This window comes from Mastigoproctus giganteus, chromosome 5, assembly GCF_048544385.1.
Source record: "Mastigoproctus giganteus isolate SK-2022 chromosome 5, ASM4854438v1, whole genome shotgun sequence".
Taxonomy (NCBI): Eukaryota; Metazoa; Arthropoda; class Arachnida; order Uropygi; family Thelyphonidae; genus Mastigoproctus; species Mastigoproctus giganteus.
The window spans coordinates 209,180,707-209,204,990 of NC_143579.1; the positions used below are offsets into that span (position 1 = coordinate 209,180,707).

At 35.1% G+C, this 24,284-nt stretch overlaps 1 protein-coding gene across 7 annotated transcripts in view; it reads right to left on the bottom strand.

Moving 5' to 3' along the window:
- The window catches only part of Pka-C1 (Protein kinase, cAMP-dependent, catalytic subunit 1), a 617,895-nt gene that overhangs the window by 162,365 nt on the left and 431,246 nt on the right, over positions 1 to 24,284 (bottom strand). For all 7 annotated transcript variants that reach the window (XM_090374346.1, XM_090374349.1, XM_090374348.1 and 4 more), the window contains one exon: positions 15,804 to 15,865. In XM_090374346.1, the coding sequence (XP_090230472.1) occupies positions 15,804 to 15,865 (62 nt within the window). The remainder of the gene's footprint in view (positions 1 to 15,803; positions 15,866 to 24,284) is intronic.

The following is a 24,284-nucleotide window of genomic DNA, read 5'->3' on the forward strand; positions in this document are numbered from 1 at the left end:
AGCCTCCCCTCCCTCCCTCCCACTTTTATCTTTCATCTAGCGTATAGCCCACACGTCTAAATTTAATAACAACAAAATTCTGCCCGACCTATTAGGCCTTTTAACACATCTTTCTAGCGTTCAACCCCAACCAGCGATTTCCAAACAGCAATCTCCTTAAGAATTAACGTCAAACGCGTATATATACATATATATATATATATTTTTTTTTAACTACTATTTTATTTTATTTTTTTTTTTACTTTTATTATTATTATTTTTTATTATTTATTTATTTTTTTTATTTATTTATTTATTATTTTTTTTAATAGGCCAGTGGCCTAGCCACTGAAATCCCAGGAAACTAGGTGGCAGGACCTGCCAGAGCAAATTGTTGTGATACTGGATACACCCGGCTAGCCTCCACGTGGCAGGGTATGGGCAACGTCGGGCCCCACTAGGGGCCTGGCGGCCAATAAGCCGGACAAACAATGGGCACAACAGATCACACTGCACAGACATGGCCCACACACTTTCAAGTCTCTGGCTTGACAGTGTACTGTCCTCGATACAGCGAACATACGCGGAGATGGGAGAAATCCCAGGCGCCGTCTGACACGAACATACCTTATACCTTATACCTTATGTCAGTGTAGTACCACACAGTTGATATGTTACTCTGGGGTTACTGCTTCCCATATGTAGTACTTTACATTTGTCAATGTTTAACTTCGGTTGCCACCTCTCAGCCCATCTGCTCAACTTTTCTAGATCCTGTTGAAGCAGCATACTATCATTAGTGTCATTAACAACCCTGCCGACATTTGTATCGTCTGCAAACTTGGACACTAAGACTGATATACCATCATCAATGCAAACTTGGACACTAAGACTGATATACCATCATCAATATCATTAATAAATGCAGAAAACAACAATGGACCCAACACTGAACCCTGGGGGACTTCACTAATAACATAGCCCATGAAGAGCAGTGTCCGTTGATTACCACTCTCTGTCTTTTCCCACTCAACCATCCCTTTATCCATAGCAGCAATTTGCCTCCAATGCCACACTGCTCCGATTTGTGCAGCAGTCTTCCATGTGCAACAGTAGCAAAAGCCTTTCTAAGATTCAAATATATGATAACAAAATTATTCTTTGCATCCAGTTCCTTTGTGACCACATCATAGTATCCAATCAAATTGGTCAGACAATGCTCACCACAGCATCAACTACATGTGGCTGTCCCAGATGTGACCTTTGGTGGGTTTGTTGACTGCTGGCGAGTGAGTCATGGTAGACTCGTGACACCACAGAATGGGAGCACTTAACCATGTTGGCTGTTGCGAGATAGTAGCACCTGCATGTCTTGCCTCCACAATCATTCCATATTCAAAGTAAGAAAGATGCCTACTGGTTATTAATACAATATTTAAACTATGAAAATGGAAGGAGTGGTTGCATCCATAGATAGACCAGGCAATCCCTCATCCTGAACCAGTGAAAGTATAAGCCTTGTCCTTCATGTACCCCCAGAAGCAGTTCATGAGTGATATGTCTGGAAAGCACAGTTGCTGTGAATAGGATCCAATACCAAGGAAACACTTTGCTGAAAAAATGGGGGCTATTTAAATTGCAATGGAGTTGAATCGAGCCTTGGAAAATAATCCTAAGCTTGTTTCATCCAGTTGTGGAGCCATATACTTTACAAGTAACCTATACTGGTTATGGCACACCATGCATTGACTCGGGTATTAATGATTTTACATTTCCAAATAACATGCACGTTCTCAGTCTTATATCTGATAATTAACATAATACAGGCAACCCCCGTATAGCACGATACTTCTACAACACGGTTTCGCTCTAACATGATTAATAAATTGCAAAACAATCCTCGCACAACACAGTACTTAAATAACAGGTTAGAGAATTGTGGCAAACCTTGCATAACAAGGTATTTTTAAGCTTTTGTGCAGGGGAAACTCTGCTACATTGGATGTAACTTTTCAATGTTTCAATTCTTTTTACGCATCCCTGCTGTTGACTCACTAGTTGCTATGCAAAAAAAAAAAAAAAAAAAAAAAAAAAAGGGAGGGGGGGGGGAAATCCCTGTATTTTATTTTGTTTGGAAATCACCATGTTAGGTTCTGTGCTGTTTATCTTATGCTTGTTTGAGACCATAAAAAATTGTGACTTCAAAGTTCGTGACTTTTAAGGTTTTTGTAAGGTTATTTTGGTTTTTATTTGATCAGTTATAAATTATTCTGGGTATGTATTACTAAACTTTCTTCTTAAGAACTATATTGGAACAATTTCTTTGTTGTGAATAGAATTCCAGCTCAAATTTATGCCTAAGTAAAGTAAAAAAGCACCGCTCAAAAGACATTGTTCGATTGTGGACTGTATCGGAATAAATAAATAAATTTTCTGTTTATACTCTGGGAAAAACGATCAGAGGAGTTTACAAGGTACACAGAATACAAGAAACAGCACCGTATTCAGCAGTCACAGGCTTGAACCCCGGTCACTCAAGGCACGTGTACTTATGCACCCGCGCACCTGACCACTAGGCTACGGCGGCCTTAATCATGGCTTTATCAGTCAGAGAAGTAAAAAATTCTTCCAATACACATTAAATGTGTATTGGAAGAATGTATGGCCAGAGTCAGTTCATTCAGGAAATATGGTCAAACCGGCAGAAAATGGAATCGGTGTGATAGTAGAACTTGCCAAGTCAGTAGGAGGAAAAGGTTTTAACGATATGGCTACTGAAGACATTCAAGAATTACCGGTGGAAAAAGCAGCTGACAAAGCAGATTTGGTGAAAATGGCATTGGAGGTAAACCAAATCAATTCAGAGGATGATAGCACAGATGAAAATACTGAAGTTCCATATTTTACACTAAAAAGCATACGGGAAAGCATAACCTTAGCTGAGCAAATAGAATCTTATTCTTTGAATGAAGATCCTTTAACTGAAATGAGCACAAAGTTCAAAAGGGAGTCTCAAACATATGGTTAGCTCCATACCAATAAATTTTCAGATCTATCCAGAAAAAGAAAACAAACCCAGATTACTGATTTTTTAAAGAGAGCAGAAGATACACTTAATCTAGATCAGGCTTGTCCAACCCACGGGTTGGACAAGCCTGATCTAGATTAAGTGTATCTTCGGCCCAACAAAAAATTGTAAACTTACAAACTTTATGAGATTGCGACTAAAAATACCATTAATAATAAAATAAATAAATAAATACATAAATTTTCTGTTTTATACTCCGGCATGACAACCAAGTCAGTAGAGTTTACAGTAAATCGTCAACACAAATATTTATCGTATTTAGTAGTCACGGGCTTGAATCCCGGTATACTACAAATACAATTTTAACATGCTATTAATTTATAAGCAATGAATTTTTGAATTTAACACGTTCTTTAGCAATGAGAGATTCATAAAATCATTCTCAAATAATTGTATTTATTCAAAATTGCCACCCATGCGAGTAGTTACTTTTCGACATAATAAATGGTGCACTAGCACTCTTGCTTCCTACTTTTACCACGCAATAGATGTCTCTCTTTGTGCACCATGGGTACGCTGGTATGGCTTTCAATGTGCAATTGTAAACAGTCGAGTTGACATCGAAGAAAGGTGCAGACGTTACGTGTGTTTGTGGCGATTTGGCGAGTAAAATGCAGTGATTATTGATAATATTTCTTCCTACCTACCTTTGTAAACAACAGACATTTTTGGTTATTTAGAAGACCTGTATTTTTATTTGATTATTAAACCTTGCTTTCTAATTTTCAATCTGTTTTTTTTTTTAAATTCCAGCATAGCTTCCACAGCGTCTCAAAATAAAACCAAACCAAAAAAAAAGAAAAATTATAGAAGAAGGAAGATGGTTCAACGAAAAGTGGACAGGTGACTACATTTTTGTCGAGGCAAATACTAAGGCAATCTGCTTAATTTGTAGGGAATTTGTGCCAGTTTTCAAAGACTACAATTTGAAAAGGCATTACATGCAAAAACATGCTGCGAAATTTAGTGCGTATCAAGGAATAGCAGAACTGAAAAAAAAAAAATCATCTCAACAAAGTTTTTTTAAAAAAAACAACTCATACGGATTCTATTGTAAAAGCTAGTTATGTGGTTGCAAACCTGATAGAAAAAAATTCAAAACCGTATGCCGATGGTGAGTTTATTAAGCAATGTATGGAAAGCGTGGCAAATATAATTTGCCCTGATAAAAAAGGGGATTTTTCTAAAATCAGTTTGTCTCACCAGACTATAGCCAGGTGAATTGATGAAATAGGAAAATCTATCGAAAAAGATTTGGAAAGTAGAGCTGCTAATTTTAAATTTTATGCTTTGGCGATAGATGAAAGTATTGATGCTACTAATACAGCTCAATTGGCAATTTTTATTAGAGATATTGATGACGAATATAATATCACTGAAGAAATGGCTTCTTTAGTGTCATTAAAAGACACAACTAAATCAAGAGATTTATACGAAGCAGTGAAAAATACGTTAAAGTGATTTTCTTTGTCCATTGTGAACATATCTGGTATAGCTACTGATGGTGCTTCGGCAATGATAGGTAAAAGAGATGGACTTGTAAAATTAATAGAAGACGATGCAATTGCCTCCCAAAATTTACGTATGATGAAATGTCACTGCATAGTACACCAAGAAAACTTATGTGCAAAAGCTTTAAAGATGGATAATGTCATGCAGATTGTCATCAAGGCTGTAAATTTCATAAGGGCCAAGGGATTGAACCATCGCCAATTCCAGGAATTCCTTAAATTTATGGATGCTGACTATGGGGACATCATTTACTTTTCAGAAGTAAGATGGTTAAGTCGAGGTAAAATGTTGAAAAGATTTTATGATTTGCGAAATGAAATCAAGTCATTTATGGAATCAAAAACAAAATTTGTGCCAGAACTTGACGATGAAAACTGGCTCACAGATTTGGCATTTTTAGTAGACTTGACCGCTCATTTAAATGAGTCTAACTCATTTAAACATTTCGACACGTTGGCTAAACACGGTCCCCTGTGAACAACGAAAAATATGCAGCTTTGCTTTTCGATTTGATACAGGAATTTGAGAACAGGTTTCAAGATTTACAGAAAAATCATCAATCTTTTGGTATATTTACGACTCCATTTTCAGTCAACATAGTAGTAGTAGTAGTAGTAGTGGCATGTGATGCAAGAAAGCAAATGTATGAGCTTATGCAGCATCAGCCAAAAAAAAAAAAAAAAAAAAATCACACCATTCCCTCCAAATGCCTGTCCAGTTCCTCCTTAAATTTATTCAACCTATCAACTTCCACGACAGATGGAAGTTTGTTCCAGCAATTAACCACCCGCTGGCTAAAGGCAAATTTCCGCACATCTAATCTACATCTGTCTTTTCTTAAAATGAGGCCTCCAGACCTGTACACAGTACTCAAGGCGTGGCCTGACCATTGCCTTATACAGAGGGACAATCACCTTCTTTTCCCTGCTAGAAAAATTCCTATATATCATTGACAAAACCCCATGACCTGCCCTGGCAGCCTGTCTGCATTGCTCAGAAAACTTTATATCTGCCTGCACAATTACTCCCAGGTCTTTTTCATTTTCTACCACCTTAAGTATTGGTACCACACAGTTGGTACGTTTCTCTGGGGTTACTTCTACCCATATGCAGTACTTTGCATTTGTCAAGGTTAAACTTCAGTTGCCACTTCTTAGCCCATCTGCCCAAATTATCTAGATCCTGCTGACATAAACATATTACCTGCCAATTTTCAAATGGAATGCATAGAGCTACAATCTGACATTCAACTTAAAGAAAAATTTGATCATGTCTCTTTACTGGACTTCTATAAGATATATCTTCCCAAAGAAAAATATCCCTCGCTTCACAATCATGCCTTATTCATGTCATCGCTAGTTGGAAGCATTTGTGAGCAGCTATTTTCAAGGATGAAGCACACGAAGAATAAAACTAGAACCAAAATATCTGATGAGCACCTTGAGAACTCACTGAGAATTGCAACTACTTCCATCGAACCAAATATCGAAGCATTAGTGTCTCAAAAACATTGTCAAACATCTCACTAATTTCACGTTGCTGTCTTGTCTTTTACTTTTATAATAAAAAATTCATGAATTAATGAAGTTTAAATTACTTAAATATGTTAACTATATATTCTACGTTTTTTTGCTCATCAGCTATCAATTAGTGTTAGTGTATTTTATGTGTGGCCCAAAACAACTCGTCTTCTTCCAATGTAGCCCAGGGAAGCTAAAAGGTTGGACACCCCTGATCTAGATGCTGCAGAAGAAAGTTCAAAAGGTAAAGATATTCTGCAAACATTTTCGTGCTTAGCAGCAATGAAGAGAAAGAAAATTAAATGAATGTACATTATCTGACAAATATGTATCACAGTTTGTAAGATGTTTGTTCAGTTATTACTATTTTTAATAAAAATTAAGTTTCTGATAGTTATAAAAAAAATGGTGTATTTTTGTTCGCTTTTGGAAAGTAACTTCCCTTTTCTACTGGTTCTCAGTCCCGTATAACACGGTTTCACACCAGACACGATTTTATAGCAATCTAACTACCGTGTTATACAAGGGTTACCTGTGTATAAATTCTCCGTTTATCTTCTCGGAGGACAGTCAGATGAATTCACAAGACAGAGAAAGAATACAAGAAACAGCAGTGTATTTAGCAGTCACATAACCCCAGCCACTCAAAGCAAAGCACATGTACTTATGCACCCTTGGACCTGACCATTGACTAAGGTAGGGTGGCCCTATATGCAATCATCTTGTCTGAAAAAGCAATTGTTGGAATTATTACTACAAATAGTAATACAGCCAGTTGTGAAATCCAGAGAAATCATGTTCATGCAATTTCTGCAACAAACTAGATTAACCTTGAATTTGATGGTAAGTTTAATGCAGGTGTGTGTGTGTGTGTGTGTGTGTGTGTGTGTGTGTGTGTGTGTGTGTGTGTGTGTGTGTGTGTGTGTGTGTGTGTGTGTGTTCAGTGTACAGTCTGTCCTCGTATAGCAGGATAGTTGTGTTCCTAGAAACTCTCGTGCAATATAAACAACAGGCCCTATGGGAAAAGTGGGGTTAGGTGCCGACCACCCAAGATTGAACACACATTTGGAACCAAAACATTGCCAAACACAATAAATAATCGGGTAATTTTAATCGTTATAAAATACTTACGTATTTTATAACGATTAAAATACGTAATAAAAAATACAATATATTTTTTATTATAATATAATAAATAATAAAAAATAAATATTTTTTATTATATTATAATAAAGTATTTTTAGTATTTTTTAATACTAAAAAAGTATTTTTTACGAACAAAATACGTATTTTATTCGTAAAAAAATTATTTTAAATAAAATAGTCGTAATAAAATGCTTACGTATTTTATTACGACTATTATGTAATAAAATATTGCTAATGCTTTTGCTTCTATCGTAAGCAAACTTGTTTTTTGTTTGATTTTCTATCAAACAGATGACAGCCGTTCCATCCCTTCCAATTCTTGTGTCTTAATCCAATGGATTTTAATTACACTTTGAGTTGTTCCCGCTATTAAAGTTGTTTTTATTTTCTCCGCATTCTTTGTAATTCTCGGCGTTGCCTCATTTAGGTCTGCAGCACGTGCAATATCACATGGTCTTTCATTTCGCTCAAAGCGTTTCACAATTTCATATTTTTTTTCACTATTGACAGAGGCGGACTGGCCATAAGTCTTACCCGGGAAATCCCGGTGGGCCGGAGGCCGGTGTGATTTTAGCCATAAACCGTAGTATGAGGCCACTATAAATTTTCCCAGGTAAGAATTTTTGACTCAGTCCGCCTTTGTTTATCGATATTGCTTCTTTTTTTTTTTTTTTCTCTGAATCTGCAGTGTCTTTACCAGGACGCTTCCTTTTCACACCTTTTAAGTATTTTACTAATTTTTAGGGAATAAAGCACAATTACAAAATGAGGAGGCACGCTTGATACACATAAACAAAGCTGCGCGCGGGTAGCAACTGAATAAACAACACTGTAAAGGCCGAGATACACTATTAACACCCCACAATTTACTAAAGCACATTTCTGGGGGTTACTACCATAAAACAATAAAAACAAATTCCAGTTTTGTTTCTGCTAGTGGAATCTGTTATAAACTGGTAGTAAACTCCATCTAATTGCATTTGCGATTATACCGATAGCTGGAATTGTGTTGGTTTTTACGTTATTATGGTGAAATGTGTTTCCCCTTCACTGATATAAACACATAAATACATTTTCAGAATCTTCTTCATTCCTATCGTGTTGCGTTCTGTTGGGGTGATTCCGCGTTCGACTGCCATTTCTTGTAAACACAAAGGCGAATCGTGCATAAGCGAATTCGGTTCGTGTTATATAAGATAACGTTCCCCTATTTATAAATCGTGTAATGTAAACATGTGTTATACGAGGACCGACTGTATACTGTACCTATAATTGGTTTGCTTAATTTCTAAATGAAAAACCCAGTTTCCAAGATGGGAGAAAAACTGTGTAATTCTCACCTAATATCAATTATGTGAAAAGGAGTTGTAAGGATTCCTCCCATCTTGATGGGATTTAAACCCAGGCCTTTTCCAAAAGTGGGTTCATCCACAAGGCTTGAATCTGAAGCCTAATACCATAAGCAAGAAGTACAAATATTCAAACAAACTCAGTAATCAGATGCCCTCTATATTTCTACCTAACATAAATCTGACAAAATAAATGGCTACCAGTACAGTAAACCCCCGCTATTTGCAGTATCTATATTTGCAGTTTCACATATTCGCAGTTGCTGATTTAATATAAAATGAAACCTAAAAAAATGAGAATTTTAAAGTGTGCTGAATATTTTCTGCCATAAAAAATATGGGCATGGCTAAACCCAGTCAAAACAGCACTCAGTGGGTGGGGGGAGAGGGGTGACACAATCACAAGTGCAGATGTTTCCCACTAATACTTGTTCAGTGTTATGCGCTTGTCATGGAAGGTTTCATCATTTGCTTTTAAATTATATGCTTACAGAATAGTTTAGGGCTAAAGCCTCAGGTTACGTAAAGAGTTAACTAGCGTACAAGTTAGCAATTGCATCATTTCTGTTCGTAGCCAACTACTTTAGTAGTTATTAATTGGCATCATTAAGTATATCTCATATTGTGAATACCTTCACAACAAGTTTCCATGATATTGCACTACCTTGAATTGGCTCCACTGATGAAGAGCCAATAAGCTCCGAAACGGTGCCATATGGGGGATGGTATCTGCTGAGAATAAGTAACAACAGTCTTCTCCTATGGTGAAGCTTTACTTTTTCGAGGTAGTGCAATATCGTGGAAACTCGTGAAGGTATTCACAATATGAGATATACAGGAATCCCTTGATTAGAACGATTAATTGGTTCCGAAAAAATGCCATGCTATGCAAAATCACACTAATCAAAGTTAATAATCAATACAAAATAGCCTAATTCATTCCAAGACCTACAATATATCAATCAATATTTTTAAAAATACGTTTATTTATGGCAATTTAATGTACAATAGTATAAAAGCAAAGAATAATTATAAATATTTGCAGTACAGTAATCAAAAGTTTATTGAAATTAAAAAATTACAATATATAACTCGCTTTATTTCTTTGTTAGTTAGTTAGTTATTTTGGTTTTTAGGAGCATTAGCAACTAAGGCCATATTGCTCCGGGCTCATTCCCTGACCTTTCCGCATCCTCCGTATTGGGTGCTGATGGGCTCGAATTATTTCTTTGTAAAGACCAAGGTGTGATTGCTGCGTTTAAGTCCTACTATATTAGGAGAACTTTTACTGGCTTAATTGAAAAAGGCTGGTTTGCGCAGACTTTTCTTTCTTCCTTTCATCATAAATTTGCTTGTATGGAGGATGCACATCTTTTTCAATGTTCCTGCGAATTTGCATTTGCGCTCAATATCTGGGTGTGCATCCATGATTAGTTGTTTCAAATTTTCAGCTGCACAAAATATTCCTTCACGTTCTTTTAATGTCAACTTCTTTTCTTGAACATTTTCTTCCTCGCAAATTTCCGCCTCATCATATGCTCGTTGTTCATCAATATTAAGGAGGTCAGAATCACTTGCAATTTGCGAACATCACTGTTGTCGATTTCATCAAAGCCTAGATCTCTTCCAATATTTGTTATTTCATCAATAACAGTGTTGACACGAGTGAAACTACAGAAATCATTCGTGCAATGTGGAAAAATATGCTTCCAAACTGCTCTCAAATTGCCAGATGTTACTTCAGACCATGAAGCATTCCAAAATCTCCAAAGATTCAACTAAAGAAACTGCACCATCTCAGTTGTTACTTCAATTGCTTGTGCATATGTTCTGCATAACTAATAGACCTTAAAAGTAGCGATTATGCCTTGATCCATAGGCTGTAAAAGACTTGTCGTATTTGGAAGCAAAATAATAACTTTCATTTTTTCATTATATATGAAAATAAAAAATTATATACTATGTAGATAACCATGGGTTTTAATTTCAAATCGTCTTCTGCATTGCCTCCCAATAAAAGTGTTATTCAATCTTTGGAAAATTTATAGCCTGGTTGAGCCTTTTCTTTTTTTGCTAGAAAGGTTTTTTTGGTATTCGTTTCCAAAAAAGGCCTGTTTCATCGACATTAAATATTTGTTGTAGCCGCCAACATTAAATATCTGTGTAGCCACTGTCATCAACAAGTTTCTTTAAAATTTTTGGATATTTCATGGCTGCATCTTTATCTGCACTTGCCACTTCTCCAGTCAATGCAACATTATGCAGTTCTGTTCTTTTCTTAAAATGTTCAAACCAGCCTTTACTGGCAGTTAAATTTTATTTCGTTTTTGCTTCAATCACTTTTTCTTTTGAAGAACTTGCTTGAACATTTTCTTCAGTTACTGCTCTACCCAAGTTTTCTATTGTTGACTTTTCCTTTAACATTGCAAAAATACGCAAGGCTTTTGTTTTTATGCTCATTATGCAGATTAGAATTCTTTTTTGATTGCAGTCTTCTATCCAAATGGCTAAAAGACATTCCATCTCAATCATCGTAACACTTATATTTCTTGCAGTTTGTGTGCGTGCTGACGATGAAGCAAGCTCACCTTTTTCCTTATATGCACTGGCTTTACTTAAAATCATCCGAACCGTTGATTCAGGCATTCCAAGATATCGAGAAATTTGTATTTTACTATTACCTTCTTCAAATCTTTTTATGACTTCAATTTTTTCATCTAATGTTATCACTTTTCTTTTCTTTTTACCATAGGCACTATCAGATACACTTTTCCTTTTATCCATAGTTAATAATTATGTAATGTATAAAAAAATTAATAGAAATTAATGTAATTAATTAGTATACAGTAATTAATGAAAACAACACATAATGGTGGGAGATAACAGTCTGCATGTCAACACGCAATGCAAGAACTGAAAGCAACCTGATCTGCATGTACATAATAAATGCAGTGCAGCTGGTGTTGTCCTTCAGAGTGCATAATGTTAGAAAATATTTCAATTGTTGTAACAATATACGTTTGAAATAATTCTTTTCTTTTTATTTTCTTATGGTAACAAACAAACTAGCTTCCCACAATGAATCTTGCATTCGTTTTTGTTTATTTTTCCTTCTTGATAACGCTTCTCAATGGAGGTATGACGTGATGCGAAATAAACAGTAACTCCCTTTTGTGAACAAAGCTGTGTGCTCACTAAGAAAAAAGCGATGTATTTTTATAATGCTATGCATACTTTAGCAGTGTATTTACATTCGTAGCTCAGCACTGACTTTCGTAGCATCACCAGCTTCGGTTTCTTTAGGCCTAGGCAAAGCCTAAATACCACGCTAATCGAAATTTTGATTTGTGTTAATTGAAAATTGGTAGCAAATTATAAACTGCACTAATTCGAGTCCTGCACTAATTGAGGGAGTCCTGTACTTAATGATGCCAATTAATAACTACTAAAGTAGTTGGCTATGAACAGAAATGATGCAATTGCACTAACTTGTACACTTGATCTGCTTATGAAAGTGAAAAATCTAACAGATCTTTTGCAGTGTGCTTTCAGACTTTTTTGAGTGTGTTAACGGTTAAAAGAAAACGGCTTTATTGTGGACAAGTTCTTTTTTAACCCTACGAAAATATGGCTACGAATAACAAGGGAATTGTGAAAAGATCAAAGAAGGTGATGGCATTAGTGAGTTCTTAGACAAAATTTCTAATGGTGAAAGTGTTGCTTCATTGGCAAAATATTATAAAATCAATGAGTAAGCAGTACAATCAATCAAGAAATCAGAATAAAAAATCTGCCGTAGTGTCCGTGAAAAGTTGCTAATTGCTTCAAAAATTTGCTCTGTAACTCATGATGTTAAATCAGGAAAAAGCTTTAAACCTGTGGATAGAAGACAGAACTCAAAATAAAATTCTGTTAAGTTTACTCATCATTTGTGAAAAGGCAAAACACTTTTATCAACACTTTAATAACTTTTTTAACTAGCAAAGGCTGGTTTGAAAGGTTTAAAAATCGATATGGCCTTCACATAACGTGAAACTTGTAGGCGAGTCTGCATCAGTGGATTTGATGGCTGCAGAAAGTTTCCCGACTGAATTAAAAATATTAATTATGGACAAAGGATATGTTCCTGAACAAGTGTTCAATGCAGACAAAACTGGGTTGTTTTGGAAGAGAATGCCAGCTAGAACATACTTAACACAAAATGAAAAATCTGCTCCTGGATTCAAAGCTTCCAAAGATAGGTTTACTCTTTTGTTTTGTGCAAGCGCTAGTGGACACAGGATCAAACCAATGCTCGTGTATAAATTGCAGAATCCACGTGTTTTGAAAGAAAAGAATAAAGAACAACTTCCAATTTATTGGAAATGAAATAAAAAAGCTTGGGAAACAACTACACTTTTTAGACAGTGGTTTAATGATAGCTTTGTGAGAGAGGTGGAAAATTACTTATCTTCGAAATATTTGCCTTTTCAAGTTCTGCTTCTTATTGATAACACGCCAGGACATCCAAGCAGTCTAGCATTTGACGACCCACACATTGAAATTGTGTTTTTGTCACCCAACATCTACAACCGCTAGACCAAGGTGTGATTGCTGCATTTAAGTCCTACTATATTAGGAGAACTTTTACTGGCTTAATTGAAAAAATGGAAAGTGAGTCAAAGTTAGAAATATTTTTTCCAAATTTGATTTACAGTCAAAGTTGGAAAAATTATAACATCGCAGATTGCCTGATCAACATCAAAGCGAATCAGTTGAGATAAGAGCATCTACAATTAACTCGTGTTGGCAAAAATTGTGGCCAGAAGTGGTTGTTGCTAAAACAATCCCCAATGTCAATGAACTGGTTGCTGATATTGTAGCAATCGCACAGGGAACAGAAGGTGGGGGCTTTGAAAACATCGATGCAACAGACATTCAGGAACTTATTGAGACTCATGTAGATGAACTTACAATTGAAGAATTGGATGAATTAGTGACAAGGTCAAATGAGAACCAAAATGATCCTGAGGAGGAAGAGCTTGATGTTGTTAGACCAGAATTAAAAAACAAATCATTAAAGTAAATCTTTAGCCATTCCATACAACTTTCAGAAAAGGTGGTGGAAATGGATCCTAATTTGGAAAAAAGCATCAAGTTTAAACGAGACCTAGAACAATTACTCTTGACTTACAGGAAAATCCAAAATAAGCTCAATAAAAAAATGAAGAAACAAAAAATTCCATTACGAGTTACTTTTCATCCAGCAACCCATATTCTTGATATGTTTTTGAAAGATTTGTTTGAAATTTCTAATAAATGTTACATTTAATATTAAATTGTTTCTTATTTTCATTCCGATACCTTATGCTGGTATTTCACTGTGTACTGTCTATGTTTATCTATGTACATAGTCATATCATGTAAGTACATATAATACATATATAAAATTTTATATATGTATTTCTTATATATTTCATATTTTGGAATGGAACCCTTTTATTACTTTGAGCGCCATAACTCAGTATTTGCGGCATTTCTCAAAAACGTAATCCCGCGAATAGTGGGGTTTACTGTATATATAATGGGAAATATAGTGGGGCAGTTATTTTTGTTTTTTTTTTTTTAGGAGCATTAGCAACTAAGGCCATTTTGCTCCGGGATATGCGGTGGTCATTCCCTGACCTTTCCGCATCCTCCGTATTTGGTGGTGACGGGCTCGAACCCCAGTCTAATCAAGAAGCGTGTGCTACGCACTGCTGCTCCTTCCCACCCGGCTACGGAGGCGCCTAGTGGGGCAGAATCTTTCAGATACTGCCATTTTAAATTTCCCATTTTGTATATAAAGAGTAATTCTTTAGCAATGCCATTAGCATTAGTAGAGACATATGATGCAAAAAAGAATGTGTACAGCAAAAAAAAAAACCCTTCCCATTTCACCCACCCATTCATTCCAAAAGTTTGTCTAGTTCTTTCTTGAATTTATTTAAGCTCTCAACTTCCAAAATGACAGATGGAAGTTTGTTCCAGAGATCAACGACCCACTGGCTAAAGGCAAATTTCCGCACATCTATTCTACAACTGTCTTTCCTCAATTTGAATTTATGCCCCCTCAGGTGCGTAATCTGAGTAAGAGGAAGAATCCCACCAGCTTGGGCTTGCTCAAAACATTCAAGGAATTATACACCTCAATCAGATCACCTCAATAGGTGCCTAGTCTCCAGGTGCTGAAATTTGCAGAATTTAAGCCTTTCTTGGTAAAAGCCGCTCTTTGTTCAGGCAGCTCTGGATCCTTCCTAAAATGAGGTCTCCAGACCTGTATGCAATACTGTGTGGCCTAACCATTGCCTTATACATCTGCCCAACTTTTCCAGATCTTGTTGCAGTAGCGTACTGTCATTAACAACCCTGCCAACCTTTATATTGTCTGCAAACTTGGACATTAATCATATCTTCATCAATATTGTTGATAAATATAGAAAGAAAAAAAATATATATCATTGATAAATATAGAAAAAAATCAATCACCAGATTTGGTCACCAGACTTGGCTTTGCCCAACTTGCCCAAGCAGCATGTTTATATAAAAAATCTCCACACCATGCAGAAATTACAGGAACATATTACTGAGTCTCTTAATAACATTATTCAAGATATGCTCAATATGTTGTAGAGAGCATATGTCACTGTGTGCATATGTGACACATCTCTTTACTCTGTTGAAGTTCTGAGGAATATTTGTGTCAATTCTAAAGGTGAGCTTTCACAAGATTCTACAATTACAGCACTTTATTATTTTTATTATGGATGGATAGACTTTCTAATGCTTGGCTTTGCCTTTAATAAATTTTTTTCCTGTTTCAAAAATGATCTCTTTTCTGTGTTTTTATTTGTGTTTTCAGATGCATGAAATAATACTTTTTAACAGAAAAATTCAAAAATTTTCAAGTTTAATTACTCTGAAGGAGAAATCACAACGTATAAAAAAACACTTTAAGATATACGAGTGGAGCACCCTGACTTTTGGTCCACTTCGTGCATTTTGTTGGAGGATGACCCTAGAGTTCAGATTCAAATCAACAATGTCTATTCAATGATCTATCAAATATATTTTGATTCACAAAATAACAGGATAAATTTTTAAGATTTACAGGTAAAGATGTAACAAATTTAAATACTGATTTATTTTAGAACAGCTATGATTTTAATTATATGAACAAGAACAACTTACCTTGCTAGGATTATTCCATTTTTCTTCAAATTCCTTTTTTGCTTGCTCAAGAAATATTCTTACTAAAAAAAAACAGACACTGACTTAGGTGTGTTGCACTTTGAAAAATGTTTCAAATTAAAATTCATGAATCCCTTTTGATAAATACTTATTTAAAACATACACAAGAGAAAAATGAAAGTAAGGGCTTCAATATAATTCAAAAACTAAATGTGCTAATAGAAAGGGCTTTGAACATTTATAGAGTACTATATAATAAATTAGGTGAAACTAATCTGACTTGCATACTCTGAGATGTGACTGTGCAGTGATATATTTAGACATGGCCAACTGTGTAGAGGTGAGATGTGTATACTTTGAATCAAAATAATTCTGCCTGTGATGTGTTCCAACAGAAATGCATTGGATGTTACTCACGTTACAATATGAATAAACTTTTTTTCCTTTTCTTTATTTTTTTGTAAACTTCATCACATTAAGAAACACTCATCAGAGAGAATGCATTTCCTTGTTATATAAATAGTAACAGACCTAGAAGCAGATCAAGAAGTTGGAGTGATGGTGTCAAGAAAGCATTAGAGGGAAAGAGGGTACACTGTTACTAGGACTAAAGATCTAATGGGAACTAGAATAACATGGAGGAAAATCAAGAATGTAAGGCTGATAGTCCAGCCTTACATTCACTGGGTATAACAGATGAGGACAATAACGAAGACAACATGTACACATATTGCCATAATACAGTGGTTCAAGGTTGATGGACTTTTTTTAAATAAAAAACACATATATACCAAAATCACCAAAACCTTATTTCTCTTTACAAGACACTGTCCTTTCTACACTGATACATTTTTGTCATCATTAAGCCAAGGCATCATGATAGGGTGAATGCACAGCCAATTCAGGACATCATGCTTGAGTTCATTATCAGTCTTGAATTTCTGCCCATCCAGGTGCTCTTTCAGTGACCCAAACAAGTAACACCACAATGGGACTAAATCTGACCTGGTAAAAGAGAATGGTTCGTATTTCCAGTCCAAGACTGCCAAGTGTCAAATTTACATGTGGATATGCATTGTTGTGCAGAATGATTACCACTGACAGTTTCCTAGGCCTTTTCTTAGAAACTGCTGTGTGCACATCACTGACAAGAAGTTTCTGTGACATGAGCATTAAATGTTATGTGAAGTGGCAAGATTAGCATTAGCAGAGGTATACGATGCAAAAAAGCAAGGTTATACAGCATCAGCCAAAAAAAAAAAATAATAAATAAATAAATAAATTCAATTTCACACGTCCATTTGCTCGGAAAGTTTGTGCAGTCCTTTCTTCAATTTATTTAAGCTATAAACTTCCACAATAGATGGAAGTTTGTTCCAGCAATAAACTACCCACTGGCTAAAAGCAAAGTTCAGCACATCTATTCTACAACTATCTTTCCTCAATTTGAATTTATGCCCCCTCAGATTCATAATGTGAGCAAGAGGAAAAATCCCAACAGCATCGAGCCTGCTCAACCCATTCAAGGCCTTATACACCTCAATCAGATCACCTCACAGGTGCCTAGTCTCCAGATGATGCTGCAATTTGCAGAACTTAAGATCTACCCAAATGACACTACTGAATCCAGAAAGACACTTGAAGGCTGTGTCTTGAATTTTTTCAGTGGTAGAGATCCTTCGTAGTGCCAATCCATACTAGACCTCTTGATTCTGGAATGAGGTAGTGGTACCTATGTCTGATCACAAGACAATATTTTCTGCAGAAGTTCACAGTTCAAACCAGTTCACGTTTGGTAGATGTGAACTGGTGATGTTTGGACTATGAAAAGGTGTGGTCTTTTTCTACCACACCTTTTGGTCAAACATCAACATATTTGGGATCTACCGTGTACACACACACACACTCTTTCTTGAACAATAAGTGTCCATGAATAATTGCCTTAACACTTCCAACACTTATACACATTTTCAATGCATATCACGCACACACTTTAATTTGTCGTTTTTCCAAAATCAGCTCCTCAATACAACAAATGTTCACATCTGTGATGGCTGTTGACTGCATGCAAAAATGTGAAAGGTTAATTAGCCTTTCATGGTCTTCAGAAAACTTGATGCATCGATCATACATACATGCATATGACAAGATCTCTTTTCCACGTTGTGCAGTTAACCTACAGAGAATTTCAGACAATTTCACTTTCTCTTTTAACAGGAATTTGATGATACAATCTTGTTCTACAACTGTGAGAGTCAGAGTCTGATTCCATCTCATATTACTTTGTATGGGTGAAGGGCATGGCTTTGTTTCGGAAATTAACAGCAATGTTCACGTGCACACACACACACACACACACACACACACACAGGCGTGAGCCTGAAATAACTTCCATTAAGCTTACACTGCTCCAAAATCAAGTGGTAGAGAAATTTTCTCATAATTTGGTGGTGATTATGTTAAAAAAACACTCCCAAACTTTTTTTTATACATATCAACCATTGCTTGAGTTTTATAAAACTTTTACAAGGAATCTATCAAAAAGTTCAGTGATGCAAAGTGAAAGATCCCCTGAATAACACAGACATCACCATTATTTAGGGATAACAGCAGTGACATGAACAGCATAAAGAAACAGCACAAACAGTTGAGTGTACAGGTTTTTAGAATGGAGAAATACTGTCAGAATTTGGAGATTTGCCAGTATAAAAGTAGTTAAACATTCTCAAACCTCTTTTTGCTAAAAAGCAATACCAAGCATTGACTGGAGATGTCAATATATGGATGAGAAGTGTCATGATTGTATTGATAAGAACATTCAAAAAAATTAAAATTGTACAATGTTCATATCTGCCAATGACTAATATCACATGAATTTAAAAATGTCCACTGTAGATTAATGTTTAAATGTTGCCTATGGCTGTATTACTTCTACAAGTTGCCTTGATGTTGTATTATACACATCAAACCCATTTAAAAAAAAAAAAAGAAAAGCAGCCTATATTTTATTCAGTTAAAAACTGTTTTTGTTATTTGGTTTTTAGGAGCATTAGCAACTAAGGCCATATTGCTCCGGGAATATGCGGTGGTCATTCCCTATTTGGTGGCTCACGGGCTCGAACCCCGGTCTAATCAAGAAGCATGCGCTACGCACTGCTGCTCCTGCCCACCTGGCTACGGAGGCACCGTTAAAAACTGCAAAGACAGTAATACCTAAAAATACATTTAATGTGAAATAAGGTTTAAGGGCATGCAATGTCTTTAAAACAGAATAGTTGGGCTTTCGTCTGGTCCAAAACACATTTATTGTGCATAGTCAAGTCAAATCAAGGAGGCAGTGTGACAGTGAAAAAACATCAGCCAAAACTCTGTCCCAGTATGTGTAAACTTTATTTCACTTTAGCCTGGATGTAGGGAGATCGTACAGAATTTTTAACCACACACTTAACCATGCTGGAAGAAATGACCCCCCCCCCCCCACCAAAAATTAAATATTCTTATTGACATTGACCAGGCAGAAAATGTAGCCAAAAACTTTAAAATAATAAAATAAAGTCCACCTATACAGAAACACAATAACAGAAAAAAGAAGGAAAACTAAAAATCAGTGAAACAGTATGTTTCTCTGCAGGTTTAGCATTTCCAGAAATGAAAAACTAGAGCAAATGGAAGATAATTTTTCAGAAATGAAAACTCTAGAATGCTAAATGAGATGTCTCCTTGACTGGCAAAAGCCGTTATAATCTGAAACAAACTTTTAAGAGTAAACTGAATAAAATAAAGAATAAATGAAAATACATGAAAAATAGTGGAAGTTGAATTCAGCTGCCGATGCCTCATCTTTTCAATAGGAAGTTAGAAGATACTCCAAGTGGGTGAAGGACATAGCATTTTAATAATCTTTCAACCTAGAAGAGTCTGAGCTGAGCAGCTGCAGCTCCAATGCAACCAATAAACAGACAGAATTCTGACAAGTGAAGCACCCAAACAGAATATAAACATTCAAAGATGGTACTTCTAGTGAGAATAAGATATTTTGATATTTCAAACTTAAATAGTAAAGGTTACCCCATAATTAAAAAAGTGTGAATATATAAAAACTGAAATTAACTTTGGAGAAGAAGGAACCAATGGATATAAAATTTAGGATATAATAAACCTCCATGCTTAATTTCATTTTTAATATGCTGACACTTTTTTAATTATGGAGTAACCATTACTGTTTTAAGTTTGAAATGTCAAATATTTTATTCTCACTTGAACTGCTTGTCTTTGAATATTTATATTCCAAACAGAAAACGTTGCCCATTTTCTATTTCATTTTTTCACGGCTTCAAACTATTCACTGGTCAGGACTTTGTCAGCTTATTAGTTGCATAGCGTTGGGACTACTACTGCTCAACTGAGACTCTTCTGAGTTGAGAGGTTATTGAAACACTACATTTGTTCTTTTCCCACTGGAGTGCTTGCAGTTTGTAGCTTGCTCTTGAAAAGATGGTGCATTGCTGACCAAATTCCTCTTCCATTCTTTTTCAGGTATTTTCATTAGGTGACCTTCATGTTATTCAGTTCACTCCCTCGAAATTTTATTTCAGTTTGTGACAGCTTTTAACAGTCAAGCAGACATATCATCTCGTTGACTTTCTAGAGTTTTCACTTCTGAAAAAGTTTCTTCCATTCACTCTAGTTTTTCGTTTCAGAAACCCTAAACCTGCAAAGAAACATACCATTTCGCTAGTTTTTGGTTTTCCTTCTTTTCCTGTTATTCTTTTTCCATACAGGTAAACTTTATTTTACTGTTTTAAATTTTTCAGTCTAAACTTCCTGTCTGGTTGGTGTCGACAAGAATGTTTATTGTATTTTACTCCTGACCTCTTAAAAGAAAAGTAGGGGGGCAATATATACACCCAAAAACTTCCAGTATTAAAACTGTTTATCAAAAAAAGTTCTCAAAGATGAAACCACAGTTTCATTTTTCTATATTTTTCTATTTATGTTAATTGTATCACTGATTTAATTAATCAAATATAAAAGCAAATTTTTTTCTTATTTCTAAAAAGCAAAAACAATTAACTTTTGGCAAATTTCATCATCACAACTGTGTAAATTGCTTTTACAGACAAATAGTCAGGGCTCTGAATCTGAAAATTTAATTTACTTAACAATGCCAAGACCATATCTAAAAACAAAAGAAATCCCTGATCCATCATTTTTATGTTTTGTCAGTTACAAAAAAAGTTTTTTGGTTTTTGCATTTTCTACTCTGATCCAAGCCTGAGGCAGGATTTGAACCCGCAACCTTTGGGTTGCCAGGCAGGCACTTTACCCACCCGGCTAGCCCAGTCGGCCAAAAATTTCTTGACAAGGAATTAAAATTTCAGCTATAAGAACATAAAGAAAAATGTCCTTTAGGGGTTTCTAGTGTGGGAGATGATTAATTCTACTGGTGATCTGAATCAAATACTTTTATTAGCAGAGATATTAAAGGGAAAGGAACTGGACAAAACATATCTCATGTAATTTTAATGTTTATTGCATTAGTGCATAGTTTGCATTTTTCTTTGTTTCATATTTATTTCTTGCTGTATTATTCATTTTATTTTCCAATTCTGCAGTCCAAAATGCAAATGAGCACCTGCACCACAAAATTCTGGTATCCAGAAACTCACAAAATTTGAAATGGGAATGGTACATGAACTTATTATTTTAGTAGTTATGGTACTGCCACTGCAAAACAAACATCAGCTGATGCTTGGCTGTTGATTTGTGTAATGTATATTCTGGATATATGGGTATCAAAAACTGAACAAGATCAAGTATTCATGAACCCAGAGTTAGGGATTATTTGAATAAAAAATTATTCCTTACTTAGCTACTTTTATTCATTTATTCCTTATTTTTATTTGAACTTTGAATAAATTATTATATACATAATTTCTTATAGCCTACTCCTCTAATACAAGCATGTACTTTATTGTTTAACTGACATCTTCAGTTAACTGTTTATTCTTGTATTACAGAAACTGCAGACTATCATTTTCTTTCTTCATTGACTATTTTGCTTATAATGAAGGTCAGGAATTTGTTAATCTTGAAAAATATCTGGAAATAAAAAAAAATGTTTGTATTAAGAACAATATACCATTACTATCTACTGATGTCGTAAAAAAGACTTTCTTCTTTTCCACTATGACCTATCTGCCTAAACCACATAAACTTGCTAATGAAATTTTTGAGAAAAGGATTGTGATGAATGCAAATTTACAGTATGTGGATTAGATGCAGCAACACAGTCATGTTATTTATATATCTATAAGTTAGTGCTACTGCATCATTTTAACACGTAGCAACCTATTAAAGTAGTACAAAATTGGCATCATTTAAGTATATCTCATTTTGTGAATACCTTCATGAGTTGCCATGATATTGCACTACCTTGAATAAGTAATGCTTCAATGAAGAAGACAATAATCAAAGCTTGTTGGCTTCTCCTCAGTGGGTGGGCAGGTACCTTGGTGTTGCAATGATGACAACCCAGTTATGAAGTATAACTCCACAATATGAGAAATGCCTGATGGTGTGCAACTGGTTCTCTAAACTCTAAAAGGTTTTCAGTTATTTATATACTTAAAAAAACACAAAGAAAAAAACGGGAGGATGGCATCAGTCGAGGCTGACTGCCAAAGCTATAAATGAATGTCTGGGGCTTACAACACGCACAAGCAAAGCATTTCATCAAATTTTAATTGGCAAATGTTTTTCCTTTTAATTTTCAATTGTCATACCCAGTAAACAATGATTTTGAATAATACTGCAAATAAAACTGTATTTGTAAGTTATAAAAAATAAAATATTTGTTAGTTGCAAATAAAAAATTTATTTCAATAACAAATAAGTAAATAATTTATTCTTCTTAACAGAAGTAGTTTCATTCGGAATAACAAAATATTTTATTTGTGAATAAAAAATAGCCATCTTTTATTCTTCTTAACTTTTTTCTGCCAACAACACACTTCTTGTTGTCTATCAGAGACCCAGATGGTTCAAACTTCTTTACTTATCTTGAAACTATCAATCTCTCCAGACCTTTTCTAAAATCAAATTTTGCTGTAACAAAAACTTCCAGTCTGATAAAAATATTTTTACACAAAAACATTCAGAGCAGGAATGTACTCCATCTTGCTTACAGCATTCCAGGTGCATTACTAAATGATTAAAAAAAAAAAAAAAAAAAAACCCATGTTTTACATGTTTAATGATGCCAAACTTGCCAATGCAAGCACTTCTAAGTGCAGTCAGTTCTGCTATAACGTGTAAATACTTAGCAATGCAAATTTGCTCAAATGCAAATAAAATGTGATTTTTGCATTGGCTCTTGCAATTTAATCTGCGAGTAACATCAGGTGAACGCAAAACCCAGCACGCTGAACATAGATACCTGCACAACAATACATACAAATTTATGAAGCTTAAAAAATGTGTGAGAGCTATATTTCCCATTTATTGAAGTTGTATCGGCCGGAGACGCACTGTTGTCATTCGCTGTATTCACAGGATATTGTAGGCTGACTCATGTTTTCAGGAGCTCACATTTTTCAGCTCAAACAGAAATTTTGTGAGGCATGATAGCGTGAGCAGAGGAGTACATTTCTGGAGGTCACTACCATAAAACAATAAAAACAATTTGTGCCGTTTCCGGTTTATTGGGCTTTTCTGTTAGTGCAATCTAATTATAAACGGGTAGTAAACTTGATTTGCATTTGTGATAATACAGATAGCTGAAATTCTGTCGGCTTTTACTTTATTATGGTGAAATATGTTTCCCCTTCCATGAAATCTTCAATCATATTAAAAGCATAAATAAATTTTCAGAATCTTCTCTTCATTCCTATTTTTTAAGCTTCCTATTTTTAATATACAAAATTGTTCCTGCATATCTCACTTGTTTGTTTGTTGTTTGGTTTTTAGGAGCATTAACAACTAAGGCCATATTGCTCCGTGGATATGCGGTGGTCATTCCCTGACCTTTCCACATCCTCCATATTTGGTGGGCACGGGCTCGAATCCCGGTCTAATCAAGAAGTGTGTGCTATGCACTGCTGCTCCTGCCCACTTGGCTACGGAGGCGCCATATCTCACTTGTGTAATTTGTGCATGCCGTGTTCATCTTTATTGATTGCTTATCTTTTTTACTGTTTTAAATTTTACAATCCAAAAAAAAAAAAAAAAGTCAGTGAACAGAAATATTAATTGGTATGTAAATATTACATTGCTATATTTATTGGATTTCTAACTTTTTTTTGGTATTTTACTTACAACACTGAGCATTTTTTTTTTTTTTTTTTTTTTTGAGTGCTCTGCCACTATCCCTATTTTTTCCATAAGCCCTGTTGTTTTTAATCTGTGAAATGCATAACGTGGAGATTTTTAGGAACACATGTACAACATTATAGCAGAACTGGCTGTACTGTCTCAGTACTC